We start from the raw sequence: 17,867 nt of genomic DNA, 5'->3' as shown, positions 1-17,867 counted from the left end.
GACCTCCCTAGAAAAAGAAAGAAGAAACACAGTCTGATTCACATGAAAAGGAGATACAAAGGACAGAACTGTCTGTATGGAAACTTCCGAGTCAGAAAACAAAGAAAGGGATCCCTGCAAGAGAGAGCTTGAAGCTCAGAAACTCTCCATGCCGACGAAATGGCAAGTAGAAATACTGCCTTTAAAGTAAGACCTTTGATAGTTGTTGAATGAAGGGGCTCAAAGCAGGCCGAATGAAGAGGCTCAAGAACCACTTGAAGACTCCACTGAGGCCAAATATTGTGGAGAGGAAATGCACTATATCAGGGTGAGCAGCCAATGAGGCATTCTGTATCTTGCCTTTATGACATGTCAACACTGCCACCTGAACCTTGAACAAATTGAGAGCCAAGCCTTTTTTGAACCCCTCCTGAAGGAAGGGTAAAATTTGAGACAAGGAAGCAAGAAATGGAGAAAAAACATTCTGTGCAGACCAGCTCCCAAAAGTTCTCCACATTATAGCATAAGATGAAGAAGTGGACTGCTTTCAGGTTTGCAAGTAATAACATCATCCTCGTAACCCTTCTTCCTCAATCGCGCCCTCTCAAGAGCCAGGCCATGATACCAAAGTGGGAGGAATCCTCCATAAGTATTTGATCTTGGTGCAATAAGCCCGTGGAAGAAGAGTAAAATGAGCAGCGATTTGAAGACAGATGAGGTCCGCATACCAAGGACAACTGGGCCAGTCTGGAGCTAGAAGAACGACATTCCTGGGATGACGCTCAATCCTGTGCAACGTCCTTCCCATGAAAGGCCATGGAGGAAACACATAAAGGAGGCCATCCGATGGCCAAGGCTGTACCAGTGCATTCATTCCTAGGGAGTCTTTCTCCCTGAAGCGGCTGTAAAATCTGTGTACTTGCACATTGAGTCTGGATGCCATGAGGTCCAGAACTGGAAGGCCCCACTGTGTGGAAATGAGGCGAAATGTAGTCTTTGACAGCTGCCATTCCCCCAGGTCCAGAGACACTCAGCTGAGGAAATCCACTTGCGAGTTCAGTGAACCCACTATGCAAGACGCTGAAATCATCGGAATGTTCAATTCCGCCGCTGAAAATGAAGACGCACCTCCTGGGCTAGAGATACACTCTTTGTTCCTGTGCCATTGCCATTCCTAGGGAGTGTTTTTCCCTGAAACAGCTGTACAATCTGTGTACTTGCACACTGATTCTGGATGCCATGAGGTCCACAACTGGAAGGCAGCCTATGTAAATTAGGTGCAATGCATGAAGCATGAAATTCTGTGTGATTTTAAAAACAGTATGAAGTTTACTGTTACCATCTATTTAATTTCACTATATCATATTTTAAAGATAATAGATTTCTACAAATAGTTGTCATTTTTCATTTATATTATCTTGTAATTTAGATCATCAGATTGAATCGCAATTTCTTAGGTGTCTTTTGAATCGGAAATGACGTATATAAGGTAGCGTCTTTACTCCTAATGTTTTTTCCAGCTTGTATTAGTTTTTCTGGATTCATTCGTTATCACAGCAAGATATAGTTTCACTGGACAGAGTTTTAAAGACAGCTGATGTTTTTTTAAGATTATGGCTGGAAACAAGTTGTTCATATACTATTGACCCCATTCTTTATAATTTGTTCATTAGAGTCCTTTGACTTTGTTAATGTCCATTGAGATTACTGTGAGAACAGTTTCATTTCATCTTGTGTTGCTTACAGGTTCCAGACGCTGTTAGTATTTATATTTATTTTTCTGAAAAGGTATATAAGATCATCAATGGATATACTTTTTAACTCAGGGTGAGGATTCTTTTGCCAGCCATTTTTTAAGATTATGGCTGGAAACGAGTTGTTCATATATTATTGACCCCATTTTTTGTAATTTGTACATCAGAGTCCTTTGACGTCTTAAGTGACCATTGAGATTACCGTGAGAACAGTTTTATTTCATTTTGTGTTGCTTACAAATTAGCGACAAGCTCTAGACACTGTTAGCATTTATAACAGAGCTTTAGCTAGCAAACATCAGGTCATCTTTGGTGTGTAGACAAGTCGGTAGATGTAGATTTTGACGCTGTCAACATTCAATATACAGAACTTATGTAATCGCTGAACAAGTATTATGATTGGCTGCGTTTGCAGACTTCCATATTTACATTGAAGTCTGAGAGCAGTGTGTGAACAGCTGCATTTAGTCACTTGATTTTTGAAACATTGATGTATATGGTGATAGGCATTCTATGCCAATTAATTCACATTATTTACACATATCACATCAGTTTTGATATTCGGTATACATCTTTTAGCATTAAGTTTTGGCACGGATTCATAAATCTATTACTCACTATTTTTAGAATGCATTATTGCAATTCATAGGTTTCACACATCTAATCACGATTTAGTTTACAATATATTAGTTTTCAATGTTTCTATACACTAATATATTTATTTCACCTATTTTTAATTTATTATTCTTAAATATTATATATATTTTATCTACATATCTTTTTATCACATTTTTCTATTTTCTATTATTGATATTTGGGTATTATTTATTTTTTTATTTTTCATTATTTATTTTATTTTTTATTCATTCAGGAACACGCTGGTTTATGCTGCTTTTGCTGTTTTTTTATAAAGGAAATTCCTTTTATCCTTGCCTTGATATATGATTTACTAGTAAGTATTATATGCCTATTTAATGGACATTTTTCATCATTTTTATTTTTTTAATCATTTTCTCTAGTCATGTGTTATTTATATATTTGCTCATCCTCTTTCAGCTGCTCTCATTTAATGAAGATACAGATTAGGTATGTGTCCTTGATTTTACGCCTTTTAATGGTTTTACAATTGATATTTTTTCTATTTATGTCCAAGCCAGTGCCCTTTCTTTGCTCGTATTTTACACAATTTATATGTATTTTTAATTTGTTGTTTTTAGTTTATAATGTTGAGGTTTTTGACATATTTATATATTTTATATATATTTATATGCCTATTCATGTGTTAACATTCTTTTTAAATTATATTTTGTATTGCATGTTTTTTATATATATGTTTATCTTGATGTGTTTTTAAATATTCATATTAATTTTGAATTTAAAAGAGACTCTCAATGTTTATAATTCATGTCTATGTTTTACATGTACACTACTATTTGTATTGATGTTTTTATGCATAGTTTCATAGAGCTACTTATTGTTTATGATTCTCTATGTTTTATAATTTGATATGTTTGTTGTTTATTATAGCCCCTGACGCAGCCCTATTGTTGGGCGAAACACGGCCTGTGTCGGGCATTTATCTTACATACGGTATCTTCAATAAAGTGGTTTGCATATTATATTGATCTGCTAGTTTGTTTTCCACATTGGATTTTGCAGATCGCTTGCCTTGTTGTTTTCTGGGACCATCTTTTGACAGTTGCCATTCCCCTGGATCTAGAGACACTCTGCTGAGGAAATCTGCTTGTGAGTTCAGTGAACCGCTATGTGAGATGCTGAAATCACTGGAATGTTCAAAGAGCACATGCACTGGCCTCCAGTGAAGAAGAGGCACAAAAGCTACGAAAGCTTTCCAGACCGCTCGAAGTTCCAATCTGTTGATGGATCAGAAAGTCTCCGCTCTCAACCAGAGGCCGTGGGCAGAGTAGTGGAGATAATAGGCTCCCCATCTAAAGGGGCTGGCATCGGAGGTGAGAACACACCAACTGGGAGTCTGTAAGGGCAACCCTGCCTAAGTGTGTGCAGGAAAAAGCCACCAAGTCAAATTCCGTCTGGCTTGAGGCGTCCACGGCACCAGCTGGTCATAAGTCCCCAAGACCAGAGACCACCAACTCAACAGGGATGAATGTAGGGGCTGCATGTGGAACATCGCCCAAGGCAGAACAGCCAAAGTTGACGCCACAGAACTGAGAACCTCAGCACAATTCCACGCCTTAGGGAAGCCTTAGAATTTGCTATTTGAGCTTGAGCTGCCAATACTGAGGCAGGAAAACCTTCCTCACCTGGGTATTGAAGGACACTCCCAGAAACTCCAAGGTCTGGGTGGAGGTGAGATGACTCTTGCTGTAATTCACCACTCAACCCAGCGCAGAAAGAAGAGACAAGGCTGTCTGTGTACTGTGAAGGACCTCTTGATAAGAAGGCACCCGAAGTAGCCAATTGTCCAGGTAAAGATGTACCTGGATCCCTTGCTGGTGAAGAAAGCCTGCCACAACCACCATAACTTTTGAAAATGTGAGAGGTGCAGTGGTGAGGCCAAAAGGCATGGCCTTGAATTGAAAATGATCTCCCAGGATTGCAAACTGGAGAAATTTCCTGTGAGGAGGCCAAATTGGGATATGAAAATAAGCCTTCTTGAGGTCCAATGAGGTGAGAAACTCGACTGGCTGGACCAAAGCTATGACAGAATGAAAAGTCTCCATGTAGAAGTGAAAACTCCGAGAGACATGTTCCACCCCTCTGAGAACCAGAACCGGGCAAAAAGAGTCTTCTTTCTTTGGGATGACAAAATAGATGGAATATTGACCTGTGCCCCTCTCTGCTGGAGGAATGGGCTGAATGGCCCCCAGTCGTCTTAAAGAGGCTTAGGTAGTTAGCGCTGCCTGACTCTTTGCAGAGCTGCCACAAGGGGACAGCATGAAAAGCTCTATAAGTGGCTTTCAAAATTCTAGTTTGTAGCCATCGAGAATGATATTGAGGACCCATTGGTCTGCAGTAATGGTGGTCCACTCCTTGTGAAAGTGGGAAAGATGCCCACTTATGTTTATGTAAAAGGAGTGAACCTCGACCCTGTCATTGCGAGGGCTGTGAAGAGGGCGAGGTTCTTGAGGAAGTGGAAAAGGGCTTCTTGCCTCCTTGAAAGGAACACTGAGTCTGAGGAAAGCAAGGTTTTTGAGCGGAAGCACTAGCCTTCCCTGATCTATACCCCCGCAGTTCTTAAAAATGAGACGTAGCCGACCGGAGATGAGGCTTAGGCTTGTCCTCAGGCAGCGGCTGGACCTTGGAATCTCCCAGATCTTTAACAATCTTCTCCAAATCTGTACCAAAGAGTAGTTTCCCCTGAAAGGGTAACTTCGCCAGACGAGATTTGAATGCCACATCAGTGGTGCAATGCCTCAACCATAGCCAGCGTCGCACCGAAACAGCCAAGACTATACCCTTATCTGACACTCAGAGAATATCATAAAGAGCGTCTGACAAATAGGACAACCCAGCCTCGAGGGTAGGGAGAAAGTTTGGAGGCGAGTCCAACATGGACAATTGATGATGCCACAATAAAGAAAACCTAGCTACAAAAAAAGAAGAAACTGCTGCCTGAGAATTTAACACAGCTATTTGAAAGGCAAGCATCTAAGAAGCCTCACGCTTGTAGTCATGCATATCCTTTAATGCAGTGCCACCTTCAACAGGGATAGTGGTACATTTAGTAACCGCTGTAATAAGGGTATCCACCTTAGGCAGAGCAAACTGCTCTAAAACAGATGGCAGAAGAGAATATAATTTGGACATAGCGTGAGCCACCCGGAGGTTAGAATCACAGGTTTCCCACTGAACTGCAATAAGCTCCTGCATAGCCTCATGAATACAGAAAGATACAGGAGTACCTGATCTCTTAGTACCTGAAGTAATAGAAGGAGCAGGACCAGAGGCTGAGAAGCAGGAAATGAACTGTTTAAAGCCTCCACAGATTTTGTGATCAACAAATGCAACTCCGCTCTCAAAAACAGCTTAGCTACAGTAGGATCATCATCCCCGTCTGCCTCAGAGGCAGAAATGCCCAAGTCAGGGCCATCAGCAGAACTAAGACAGAATACAAAGACAAAACCTCTTCTGAGTTCCAAGGAGGAACATTCTCCAAATCCGGCAAAACAGAAAGCTTTCATTTCTTAGGAATCTGTTCCTCACAAGCAACGTCAGGGGAGGGAGAGGCAGCTTGAGCTGACTTTAATGAAAAGGCCTGATGTAATAAAAAAACAAATTCAGGCGAAAGCGTCAGGGCAGAGACTTCTACCCCCGCAAAACCAACATCCCAGGACACAGTAGTTGGAGAGGAACCTGCTGACAAAATGGCTGCTGAAGTTTTGAGGAGCGCAGGAGCCACTGGCACTGAGCCCGCCAAAACCGCCATCGGAACTGGGCTGTATTGAACTCCCAAAGACGGAGTACTGATGGCCAAAGTAGGCAAAAGCAGGCTAAGCAGCATGTTCACAGAAGTAAAGCAAAGTGTGCAGGAACCAGTAGCCAAGAGCTTCCCCTGCAGCTCGCACAAGACTTAATATGCTCAGGCACAGAGAATGATAAATATACTCACAGAAAATAGCCAGTTTCGTGACCTCCAAGGCACTGAAGCCCCACAATCTTCTGACAGCACAAGCGATCTCAAAAATAATCTCATGATTATGCATTGTGACAATCCTGAAAATCCGACTGGTTATTTGTGCCTCATAAGAACATAAGCAGTGCCATACTGGGACAGACCGACAGTCCATCAAGCCTAGTATTCTGTTTCCAACAGTGGCCAATCCAGGTCACAAGTACCTGGCAAGATCCCAGAACAGTAAAACATATTTTATGCTGCTTATTCTAGAAATAAGCAATGGATTTTCCCAAGTCCATCTTAATAATAGCTTCCATTACATCCCAAGGATCAATCCAGACAAATAGGTTGTGGCCATCCTCAAGCAGGTGGAGATAGAGAACTCTAATGAGTTGTGCTCCTGCACATAGCAACCAAGCCAGTATTCTTTATCTCCGGCAGGCAGGATAGCAGCTCCTGTGTGCTGTGGTGACTTCTGTGTGGCCTCCTGTCCTGCTTGCAGTTTCAGTTGAGTTTAGGCTATCCTGTGCCTCAGGTGTAAACCTAGTGGTCTAGGTCTCTCTTCATCATAGGCTTCCCTTCTCTTTTCTCCTGCCTCTATCGTGCCTTCCTTCATGCCTAAGGTGGTTTCAGCGTTTCACCTAAATCAGCCTGTTTTTCTTCCCTCCTTTGTTGAGGAGGCGTTTCCAGATTCATTTGGGCAGTTGCACCTTTTGGATGTGCGCAGGACTCTGTTGCAGTATCTGCGAATTACAAATTCTTTCAGGACCTCTGATCATCTTTTTGTGCTGTTTGCAGGTCCTCGCAGAGGGTGTTCAGCGTCTAAAGCCACTATTGCCCGTTGGCTCAAAGAAGCTATCTTTTCAGCATATCTGCTGTCTGGCCGGGCTCCGCCTGAAGCCTTTAAGGCACATTCCACAAGAGCGATTTCCTCTTCCTGGGCGGAAACTGGAGCACTATCTCTTCATGAGATTTGCAGTGCTGCAACATGGGCTTCTAAGCTCTCTTTCGCCCAACACTACAGGCTGGATGTGGCTGCCAGGAGGGATGCGCGTTTTGGAGCACAGGTGCTAGCGCGTGGTGTGGCTTGTTCCCACCCTATTTAGGGATTGTTTTGTTACATCCCATACATAATGGCTTCATCTGCTTGATGACAAGGAAGGGGAAATTAGGTTCTTACCATGATAATTTTCTTTCCTTTAGTCATAGCAGATGAAACCATGAGCCCTCCCTGTATGATTGTCTGTATTGCAGTGATTCTGATTTTAGGTGCTGTTCTTGTTTCCTTGGGGAGTCGGAAAACAGTCTTCAGGATTCTTGTTACAGTTATAGGAGGATGAGTTCATTCCCTCCAGTTCATGTTTTGGGAGGATGAGTTTATTCCCTCCAGGAGGATGAGTTCATTCCCTCCTTTTTTGGAGTTTATGCCCTTGTTAAGGGGCCATCGTTCGCTGTGAGGAAAGTTCATGTTATTCCCATTGCGGTTTGCCATACTGCTTTGGAAGCTTCAAATACTGAAGAGGCAGTGGAGCTAGCTGGCCATGAGGCACTGTGAAAAATTGAGTGCTCTCTATCTCCCCCTGCTGGTTGATGGACACAACCCATATGTAATGGCTTCATCTGCTTGATGACTAGGAAGGGCCAGTTTCTGACCACTGTTTGGTGTGGGTGGACATCTGCTGGCATCAGGGAGGGAAAGCACGACTATGGCATATGAACCCTACACTTTACTTAGACCCACATTTTAGGGCATTCCTGCTCCAGGAATGGGACTACTATCTCCTAGAGAATGACCCCGACTCAGTTGACCCTATAATATACTGGGAGGCAGGCAAGGTGGTGCTAAGAGGGAAAATTTTAGTCTATACAGCTAAGACCCGTAGGGAGCGGGAACAGCGTCTACTGGAGCTGACTACACAATTGCAGAAGCTCCAGGGGGAGCATATTCTTACTAGGGAGGAGGCAGTGAAACAGGAATACAATGCCACCCGTCAGCAAATTAATAAACTTCTGAATGAGAGGGCTGCGCAGGATATCCACATGTATAAATATAACCTGCACTGTTGGGGAAATATGGTGGTAAGGTTACTGTCCAGATTGGTATAACTTAGAGGGGCGAAGCAGATGATAACTAAAATACGTACGCGAGAGGGGAGAGTAGTGCAGGTGGTGGAAGACATCCAGAATGCTTTTGTGCAGTTTTATAAGGAACTCTTTGACAAAGGGGAGAGTGACAGAGGACAGCGGGAGTTATTTTTCCAGGGCCTAAATTTGCCCCAATTGTCACATGCTCAAAGAGAGGCGCTGGATGCTCCAGTTGAAGTGAAAGAGATCTATCAGGACACACGATGTCTCAAATTAGCAAAAGCACTGGGCCTCGATAGGTTAGGCCCTGAGTTTTATAAAATTCTAGGAGGGAAAATTGGACCCCCTTTTCAAGAGCTTTGTCATCATTTATGTGCATCGGGAGAGGTTGGGGGAAGAATGGCCCACGCTCACATTGTAGTGCTACCCAAACTGGGGAAAGATGCGGAGCTCCTTGGCGCATAGCGACCGATTTCGCTCCTCAATCAAGACATCAAGCTCTTTGCCAATATTCTGGCTCGACGGTTGGGTAAGGTATTGCCTGAGCTGATACATGCAGACCAGGCTGGCTTTGTGCCGGGCAGGTACACCTCTTCTAATATATTGCGTGCACTGTCGAACTTACAAAGGTTGGGAGGTAGACCGGGAGTTGCTATCCTAACCAGCCTCGATGCGGAGAAGGCATTTGATAAAATTTTGTGAGATTATTTGTTTTGTGTACTGCCTCAATTTGTTATTATGGGAGTGTTTTTGGGGGGGGCGTTGTCGGACTTGTGAGTTCTTGTACCAAGTAGAATGCTGACGAGTGTGAAGGCACGAACCCAGATTCTGCTTGGCAGCCGAGCAACCCCGAGGTTCACCTGCGGTGACCACCGTTCCCCGGAGGTTGAGCCCCCAGGTGCATGCGGCCGGCAGGACTTACACAGAGAAGCAAGAAGAGGGGTGCTGAGGAGATCAGCCAGAAGGAGAGCAGAAAAGGGAGAGGTCCAGGCATGGCAACATCAAACAGGCAGGCAGCAGGTAAGAGAATGGTCCAGGTATAGGCAACGTCAAACATGCAGGCAGCAGGCAAGAGAAGAATCCAGGTACAGACAACGTCAGTCAGGCAGGCAGCAGGCAAGAGAAGAATCCAGGTACAGGCGTCAGGCAGGCAGGCAGCAGGCAAGAAAAGAATCCAGGTACAGGCAACGTCAGGCAGGCAGGCAGCAGGCAAGAGAAGAATCCAGGTAGAGGCAGGGGTCCAAATACCAAGAGGTAAAGAGAAAAACAATTGCAGACCAGAAAAGGATCGCTTACCCAAATAGAAGCCAAAGCCCTGAGGCACAGAAGAGCCCTCCAGAAATTGGGCAGCGTCTGACGTCAGAAGGGAGAGCTGCCAATGGGAACGATGATCTGAGGAGCCACGGCCGGGTAGAGAAGGCAGGGAGACATGGCAACCAGGAGGCGGCCCGTGGAACTGACCAATCATTGCAGAGTGAGGGGCAGGGCCACTCTGCAATGATTGGTCAGTTCCACGGGCCGCCTCCTGGTTGCCATGTCTCTCTGCCCCTTATTCCCTATGCTGTTTGTATTGTCGCTGGAGCCTCTGGCCATAAAAATCAGAAACTCCGCTGAGCTTAAGGGTCTTCGGGTTGGGTCTCAAAAGTACAGAATTAATTTGTTTGCCAATGACATGCTTATAAATTTGGATCAAGCTACTGAGTCCATCCGTAAATTGGTGTCACTTATTTTACAATTTGGAACTTTCTCGGGGTTAAAAATTAATTTTGAAAAATCTGAGGCCTTGCCTGTGTCTTCTCCACATAGATGCCAGAGGATGTCTACCTTTCCTCTTGCCTGGTCTTCGGGTACTGTGAAATATCTAGGGGTTTATCTTCATAGGGACCCCTTTCTTTCTGAGCACTCTACCAAAACCCTCATCCACACCCTTGTCACCTCTCGTTTAGACTACTGCAATCTGCTTCTTGCTGGCCTCCCACTTAGTCACCTCTCCCCTCTCCAGTCGGTTCAAAACTCTGCTGCCCGTCTCGTCTTCTGCCAGGGTCGCTTTACTCATACTACCCCTCTCCTCAAGACCCTTCACTGGCTCCCTATCCGTTTTCGCATCCTGTTCAAACTTCTTCTACTAACCTATAAATGTACTCACTCTGCTGCTCCCCAGTATCTCTCCACACTCGTCCTTCCCTACACCCCTTCCCGTGCACTCCGCTCCATGGATAAATCCTTCTTATCTGTTCCCTTCTCCACTACTGCCAACTCCAGACTTCGCGCCTTTTGTCTCGCTGCACCCTATGCCTGGAATAAACTTCCTGAGCCCCTACGTCTTGCCCCATCCTTGGCCACCTTTAAATCTACATAAGTACATAAGTAATGCCATACTGGGAAAAGACCAAGGGTCCATCGAGCCCAGCATCTTGTCCACGACAGCGGCCAATCCAGGCCAAGGGCACCTGGCAAGCTTCCCAAACGTACAAACATTCTATACATGTTATTCCTGGGATTTTGGATTTTTCCAAGTCCGTTTAGTAGCGGTTTATGGACTTGTCCTTTAGGAAACCATCCAACCCCTTTTTAAACTCCGCTAAGCTAACCGCCTTCACCACATTTTCCGGCAATGAATTCCAGAGTTTAATTACACGTTGGGTGAAGAAAATTTTCTCAGATTTGTTTTAAATTTGCTACATTGTAGTTTCATCGCATGCCCCCTAGTCCTAGTATTTTTGGAAAGCGTGAACAGACGCTTCACATCCACCTGTTCCACTCCACTCATTATTTTATATACCTCTATCATGTCTCCCCTCAGCCGTCTCTTCTCCAAGCTGTATAGCCCTAGCCTCCTTAGTCTTTCTTCATAGGGAAGTCGTCCCATCCCCGCTATCATTTTAGTCGCCCTTCGCTGCACCTTTTCCAATTCTACTATATCTTTCTTGAGATGCGGCGACCAGAATTGAACACAATACTCAAGGTGCGGTCGCACCATGGAGCGATACAACGGCATTATAACATCCTCACACCTGTTTTCCATACCTTTCCTAATAATACCCAACATTCTATTTGCTTTCTTAGCCGCAGCAGCACACTGAGCAGAAGGTTTCAGTGTGTTATCGACGACGACACTCAGATCCCTTTCTTGGTCCGTAACTCCTAACGTGGAACCTTGCATGACGTAGCTATAATTCGGGTTCTTTTTTCCCACATGCATCACCTTGCACTTGCTCACATTAAACATCATCTGCCATTTAGCCGCCCAGTCTCCCAGTCTCGTAAGGTCCTCTTGTAATTTTTCACAATCCTGTCGCGATTTAACGACTTTGAATAACTTTGTGTCATCAGCAAATTTAATTACCTCGCTAGTTACTCCCATCTCTAAATCATTTATAAATATATTAAAAAGCAGCGGTCCTAGCACAGACCCCTGAGGAACCCCACTAACTACCCTTTTCCATTGTGAATACTGCCCATTTAACCCCACTCTCTGTTTCCTATCCTTCAACCAGTTTTTAATCCACAATAGGACGTTTCCTCCTATCCCATGACCCTCCAATTTCCTCTGTAGCCTTTCATGAGGTACCTTGTCAAACGCCTTTTGAAAATCCAGATACACAATATCAACCGACTCCCCTTTGTCCACATGTTTGTTCACTCCTTCAAAGAATTGAAGTAAATTGGTCAGGCAAGATTTCCCCACACAAAAGCCATGCTGACTTGGTCTCAGTAATCCATGTCCTCGGATGTGCTCTGTAATTTTGTTTTTAATAATAGCCTCTACCATTTTCCCAGGCACCGACGTCAGACTCACCGGTCTATAATTTCCCGGATCTCCCCTGGAGCCTTTTTTAAAAATGGGCGTTACATTGGCCACCCTCCAATCTTCCGGTACCACGCTCGATTTTAAGGATAAGTTGCATATCACTAGCAGTAGCTCCGCAAGCTCGTTTTTCAGTTCTATCAGTACTCTAGGATGAATACCATCTGGTCCAGGAGATTTGCTACTCTTCAGTTTGCCGAACTGCCCCATTACGTCCTCCAGGTTTACCGTGAAGTCAGTAAGTTTCTCCGACTCGTCCGCTTGAAATACCATTTCCGACACCGGTATCCCACCCAAATCTTCCTCGGTGAAGACCGAAGCAAAGAATTCATTCAGTCTCTCCGCTATGTCTTTGTCTTCCTTGATCGCCCCTTTTACCCCTCGGTCATCCAGCGGCCCAACCGATTCTTTTGCCGGCTTCCTGCTTTTAATATACCGAAAAAATTTTTTACTATGTTTTTTTGCCTCTAATGCTATCTTTTTTTCATACTCCCTCTTGGCCTTCTTAATCTGCCCACCTCTTTAACATTGCTTTTGACTCGTAACCACTTGTAACCACTCGCCTCCACCTACCCTCCTCTCTTCCTTCCCGTTCACATTAATTGATTTGATTTGCTTACTTTATTTATTTTTTTTGTCTATTAGATTGTAAGCTCTTTGAGCAGGGACTGTCTTTCTTCTATGTTTGTGCAGCGCTGCGTACACCTTGTAGCGCTATAGAAATGCTAAATAGTAGTAGTAGTAGTATACCGGAAAAATATTCGGGACAAGTTGGACACTATCAAATCCTTGTGCCGTAGATGGTGAGACCTGCCGCTCTCCCTGTTGGGTAGGGTGGCTTGAGTCAAAATGGTTTTCCTTCCTAAAATATTATACCCTCTGCAGATGCTGCCTCTGTGGATCTATAGGTGAGAGGAGGAGCTATACAGGAGGGTTATAGGATCCTTTATATGGGCAGGGCGTAGGGCTCGAATTGGTTATGCTAAACTGACCCGTTTTTGGCTTAAAGGGGACTTATTTATCAGACTTACGTTTGTATAATGTTGCTGCACTACTCAGGTGGATACATGAGCTCCACACGGGAGTCTACAAATTTGTGCCACGCTATGTGTGGAAGGATTGCTCCCACCCCTATTCAGCTTTCAACACTGCAGCTCTGGACGGGGGGGGGGGGGGGGGGGGGGGAAAGGGGGCTGCACCCTCTGCTCCGGCCACGTTGCCAGGCCTGGACGTGGTGGAGGTTTCACTTCGGGGGGGGGGGGGGGGCTTCAGGTGTGTCCCCCTTCCTGACGGTACTTGACAATCCCTGCTTTCCCGCGGGATAGGGCACGACTTGATTTAGGGTATGGGAAGAGGGGGGTTGCCACTATGTGGGTCAATTTGTGGAGATAGTGGGGGGGACATCTTTCCTTCATTTGAGCAGGCGTGGGAGAGGTGGTGGCTCCCTAGTTCGGACCTTTTAGCATTCCTGCAGCTGCGGCACTATTGTGGTCCCTGGTTGAGGCCCGTCTTTTACCCTTTTGCATAAACTTTTTTGTCAGCTGCCCACTCAGGCCAATAAATTGTCAGCTTGGTATGCCCTGGGCAGGGAGCAGCACCCTGCCCCTTCATTTGCTTGCTTGGCCCGACAGTGGGGAGAGCAATTGGGAGAAGACTTGTTGGTGGCAGAGTTGGCCGTCTGTTTCATGTCAGCTTTTAAGGTTACTCCCATTGCGAATTTGCAGGAGATGCAATTTAAGCTATTACATGGAGCGTATGTTATTAGAGTCCGGGGTAAACAAATGGGTCTCTGGGAGGATGATACTTGCACACGATGCCACTGCTCAGTGGGTACGTTAATACACCACTTCTTGGAATGCACGAAGCTGAGTGAATTCTGGACTGGGGTGTTTGGCTCTTTGGAACTTGTGCTTTACAGGACTATTGAGTGGTCTTACAGGGTGTTGCTTTAGTAGCCTGGGGATTTCTGCCTCCCAAGGTCGGTTTCTTTGTGTAGCATTAATGCTGGCCAGAAAGCTCATACTAGCCCATTGGGTTGCGGAAAACCCTCCGGTTCTACAGCATTGGCATGCAAAGATGCTTCAGATGGGCCGTTGGGAGAGGGAGAGGCTCAAGTCTGACAAATCTATGAGGTGCTTTTCCAGGAGTTATGGGGGTCCCAGGAAGGGGAGGGAGGGAGGGGAGAGGGGACGGGGGGGGGGGGGGGGGGGGGCGGGAGGGGGGAGTTTGTCTGTTGGGTAAATAAAAATTGGGCAGGATGGTGTTCTTACTCTTACTGTTTGTTGTATTTGTGTATGATTTGACTTTGTTCTTCTCCATCGTGGAGTACTGTTGGTTTGGCTGGAGCTTTGTCTTGCACTTCAATAAAGATCAGTGGCGTAGCTACATGGGGCCAGAGGGGGCCTGGGCCCCCGAAGATTTGGCCCTGGCCCCCTCCTGGCGATCCCCTTGAACCCCCCCCTCCCGCCACCAACCCTCCCCCGCCGTCGCCGCCCGCCCCGCCGCTTCAAATACCTTGTTGTTTGCTGGCCCCGCCAGCCGAGAATCTAGTTCTTCGGCGCCAGAGTAGCGCCTTCATTCAATGCAGTTCCTGGCGTGATCAGCTGTTTCCGACGCCATACGTGACGTACGGCGTCAGAAACAGCTGATCACGCCAGGAACTACATTGAATGAAGGCGCTACTCCAGCGCAGAAGAACTAGATTCTCTTTGGCGGGGCCAGCAAACAACAAGGTATTTGAAGCGGCGGGGCGGGCGGCGACGGCGGGAGGGGGGTGCAATGTGGCGGCGGCTGGGGGGGGCGGCGGCGGGAGGGGGGCTAAACAGTGCCCCCCCCCACATAGGGCTGTGGCCCCCGCTCCTGACGAGGTCTGGCTACACCCCTGATAAAGATATTTACAAAAAAGTAAAAAGGACAAGGGTTGCCTGCTCCTGACTAGCCAAGGCTTGCTGATGGTTGTATTCCAAAAGAAGACACCTCAGTCTCACCCTGAAGCATGAAGACACTCACCTGTTTGGCACGATCTGGATTCATGGTGGTCTGCGGCTGCAGCAGGCTGAGAGAGTCGGGCTTCACCACGGACTGAGGGATCTCCCGCACCTTCTCTGCAATGAAGTTGTGCACAGCATTCAAGGCCTCTGCTGTCCCCTGCACCAGGCAAACACGCTCAGTAGTACCTGCAGAAAAGAGACATTTGAGGGAAGAAAGGGAAAAGAAATGGTGTGTCACTAAAACTCCATCCTGATATTTCACAGTCAAGCTCTGATTTTATTGTCAAGTGCATGCAGAGCTGCCAAGTTACCTAGTTCCAAGAAGGAGATTTTAGATTAATCCTGGATTTCTGATTACTCATCCTATGTAATATGGGACCAGCAGCATTGCAAAACACCCCAAATGGGGAATTTGGGTCATCCAGTTATAATCAAAATTCCCCCTTTTTTTTTTTTTTTTTTTTTTTTTTATAACTTTATTTATACATTTCACATATACAGTACCAAGAATACCTCTTGTACAATCAAGGAGAACTGTAAGAACATTTTTACACTAAAAAAAAATCTCCATCAACATACTCTCCCGCCTCCCCTGTTAGTCCACAACTGAGGCCAGGGACCAAGCCACTATTCTGGGAAAAGTAAAACCAAAATTAATCCACTCAAAAGAAAAAGGCACTGTAGGGAGTCATGGAAGGCCATTATAGCTGAGGTGGAGATGTTACCACCGCCCCAGGTGCCGGAGAAGGAGTCCCCCTGCCCCCCCGGGAATCCAGGAATGCTTTTAATTGAACCGGTTCAAAAAACACATATTTTACAGCATTCAGCTTCACCACACATTTACAGGGATAATTGAGCCAAAAAAGGCCCCCCAACTGAAACACAGTGGGGCGCAACTTAAGAAAAGCCTGTCGCCTCCTCTGCGTTACCTTGGTCACATCAGGATACATCCGTACTTGTACATTCAAAAACTTTTCTTTCCGATATTTAAAAAATAACTTCAAAATCCTATCTCTCTCAATCTGTGTAACAAAAGTCACTATAAGGGTAGCTCGCTCCCCTTGCCCCTCTTCCCCCTCCAACTCCCGAATAAAGTCCAAGGTGTCAAACCGCCCAGCAGACTCCTCGCTAGCAGCCCGCTCTCCTTGAACCCCTCTCTTGAAAGGCTGTAAGTAATAAATCTGCGAGATAGGCGGGCATGCCGTCTCAGACACCTTCAACACCTCAAAGAGGTATTTTTTAAAAGTCATTATCGGTGCAATCAACTGTTGTTTGGGAAAATTGATCACTCGCAGAGTATTAGCCCTCTGCCGATTTTCAAGCGCCTCAATCTTCCTGTGCAACCATTTATTATCAGTAATCATAGTAGTCTGTACAGCCTGAACCGATTTAATAGCCAAATCATGGGCCTCCGCTCTTTCTCCCACAGTCTTTATTTGCAAGCCCAATTGAGTAACAGTCTCGGTTGGAAGCTGAGAGGCCTGTGACAATAATAACATTTTCTGGGACAATGAAGTTTCCAAAGTAAGCAATGCATCCCAAATAGTTTCCAGTGTAAAGTTTGGAGGTTTTGGCAAAAGTGAAGACTTACTCAAAACTTCAGCACTCCTCTGGGATCCCATAGAGAAGCCGGCCTCCTCCTCCGTCTGTTGCCCCCCTGGAGCGCCGCCTCCCTGCACGCTGGAAATCTCCCCTTCCGGGGCCTTCTGTGCTCTCCTGCCGAGAGCAGGTCCTGACTCTGAGCCATCCGCCCCCTCCTCGGAGGCCAGGAAGCCCCGTCCGTTCTCGGCTCTCATCGTCGCCGGCATGGGAGGCGGTTCCCTCACCTCCTGGCTGAGCTCCGTCTCAGGCAGCAGGGACGCTTCGCCTCTCTCCGCCCCTCCCGGCAGCAAGACGCCCGAGTTCAGCTGGCTGCCTCCCACCACCACGAAGCGATCCATCGTGCCTGAAGCGGGTCCCGCGGGCGCCCCAGGACCAGGCACCCGCTTACCCTTCCGCTTCGGCATTCTCCAGGTAAAACGCTATTGCGGGAAAACTCCACGAGCTACTTCGCCGCGCTCCCTTCAGGCCGCCATCTTGGTCCCAAGATGTGGTTTTTCCAAAATTCCCCCTTTTTATGGTAATCTGATGACAGCATTATGCTGCTGCCATCAGAGACAGATGATATCAATGGAGCAGCACCTGCTTCTCTCCTCCTTCCTTCACTCACCTGAAACTGCTGCTGGGAATGGGTATCATTGATACTACTACTGCCTGCTCCCTGCTTTCATATGCTTTTCTCACTGCATGGAATCAGAGAGAGGAGACTCTAGGCCCAATATTCAGCCAGTGTCGATCAACATTTTGCTGATGCCGCCGACATTATACCTAGAAATTCAATGCTGGGCCAGGTTCGGACTCTGGCATTGAATTTCTGGGTATACAGAGCCAGTCAAAATGAAATGAAAATGCAGAAGATATGAAAGAATTTGTTCCATTACTAAAATTAATGGTAATTGGATACATTGCAAACAGCTCCTAAGAGAATACAAATCTTGCCTGACCAATTTACTTCAATTCTTTGAAGGAGTAAACAAACATGTTGACAAAGGGGAGCCGGTTGATATTGTGTATCTGGATTTTCAAAAGGTGTTTGATAAGGTACCTCATTAAAG

The 17,867-nt window shown here is 46.0% G+C and overlaps 1 protein-coding gene across 1 annotated transcript in view; it reads right to left on the bottom strand.

The window, feature by feature from the left end:
* NOVA2 (NOVA alternative splicing regulator 2) overlaps positions 1 to 17,867 on the bottom strand; it is a 428,993-nt gene that overhangs the window by 40,123 nt on the left and 371,003 nt on the right. The window contains exon 3 of the mRNA XM_030219616.1: positions 15,233 to 15,399. Within this exon, the coding sequence (XP_030075476.1) occupies positions 15,233 to 15,399 (167 nt within the window). The remainder of the gene's footprint in view (positions 1 to 15,232; positions 15,400 to 17,867) is intronic.

This window comes from Microcaecilia unicolor, chromosome 11 (genome assembly GCF_901765095.1).
Source record: "Microcaecilia unicolor chromosome 11, aMicUni1.1, whole genome shotgun sequence".
In the NCBI taxonomy this organism is placed as follows: Eukaryota; Metazoa; Chordata; class Amphibia; order Gymnophiona; family Siphonopidae; genus Microcaecilia; species Microcaecilia unicolor.
This window is presented reverse-complemented; position numbering and strand designations above follow the sequence as displayed.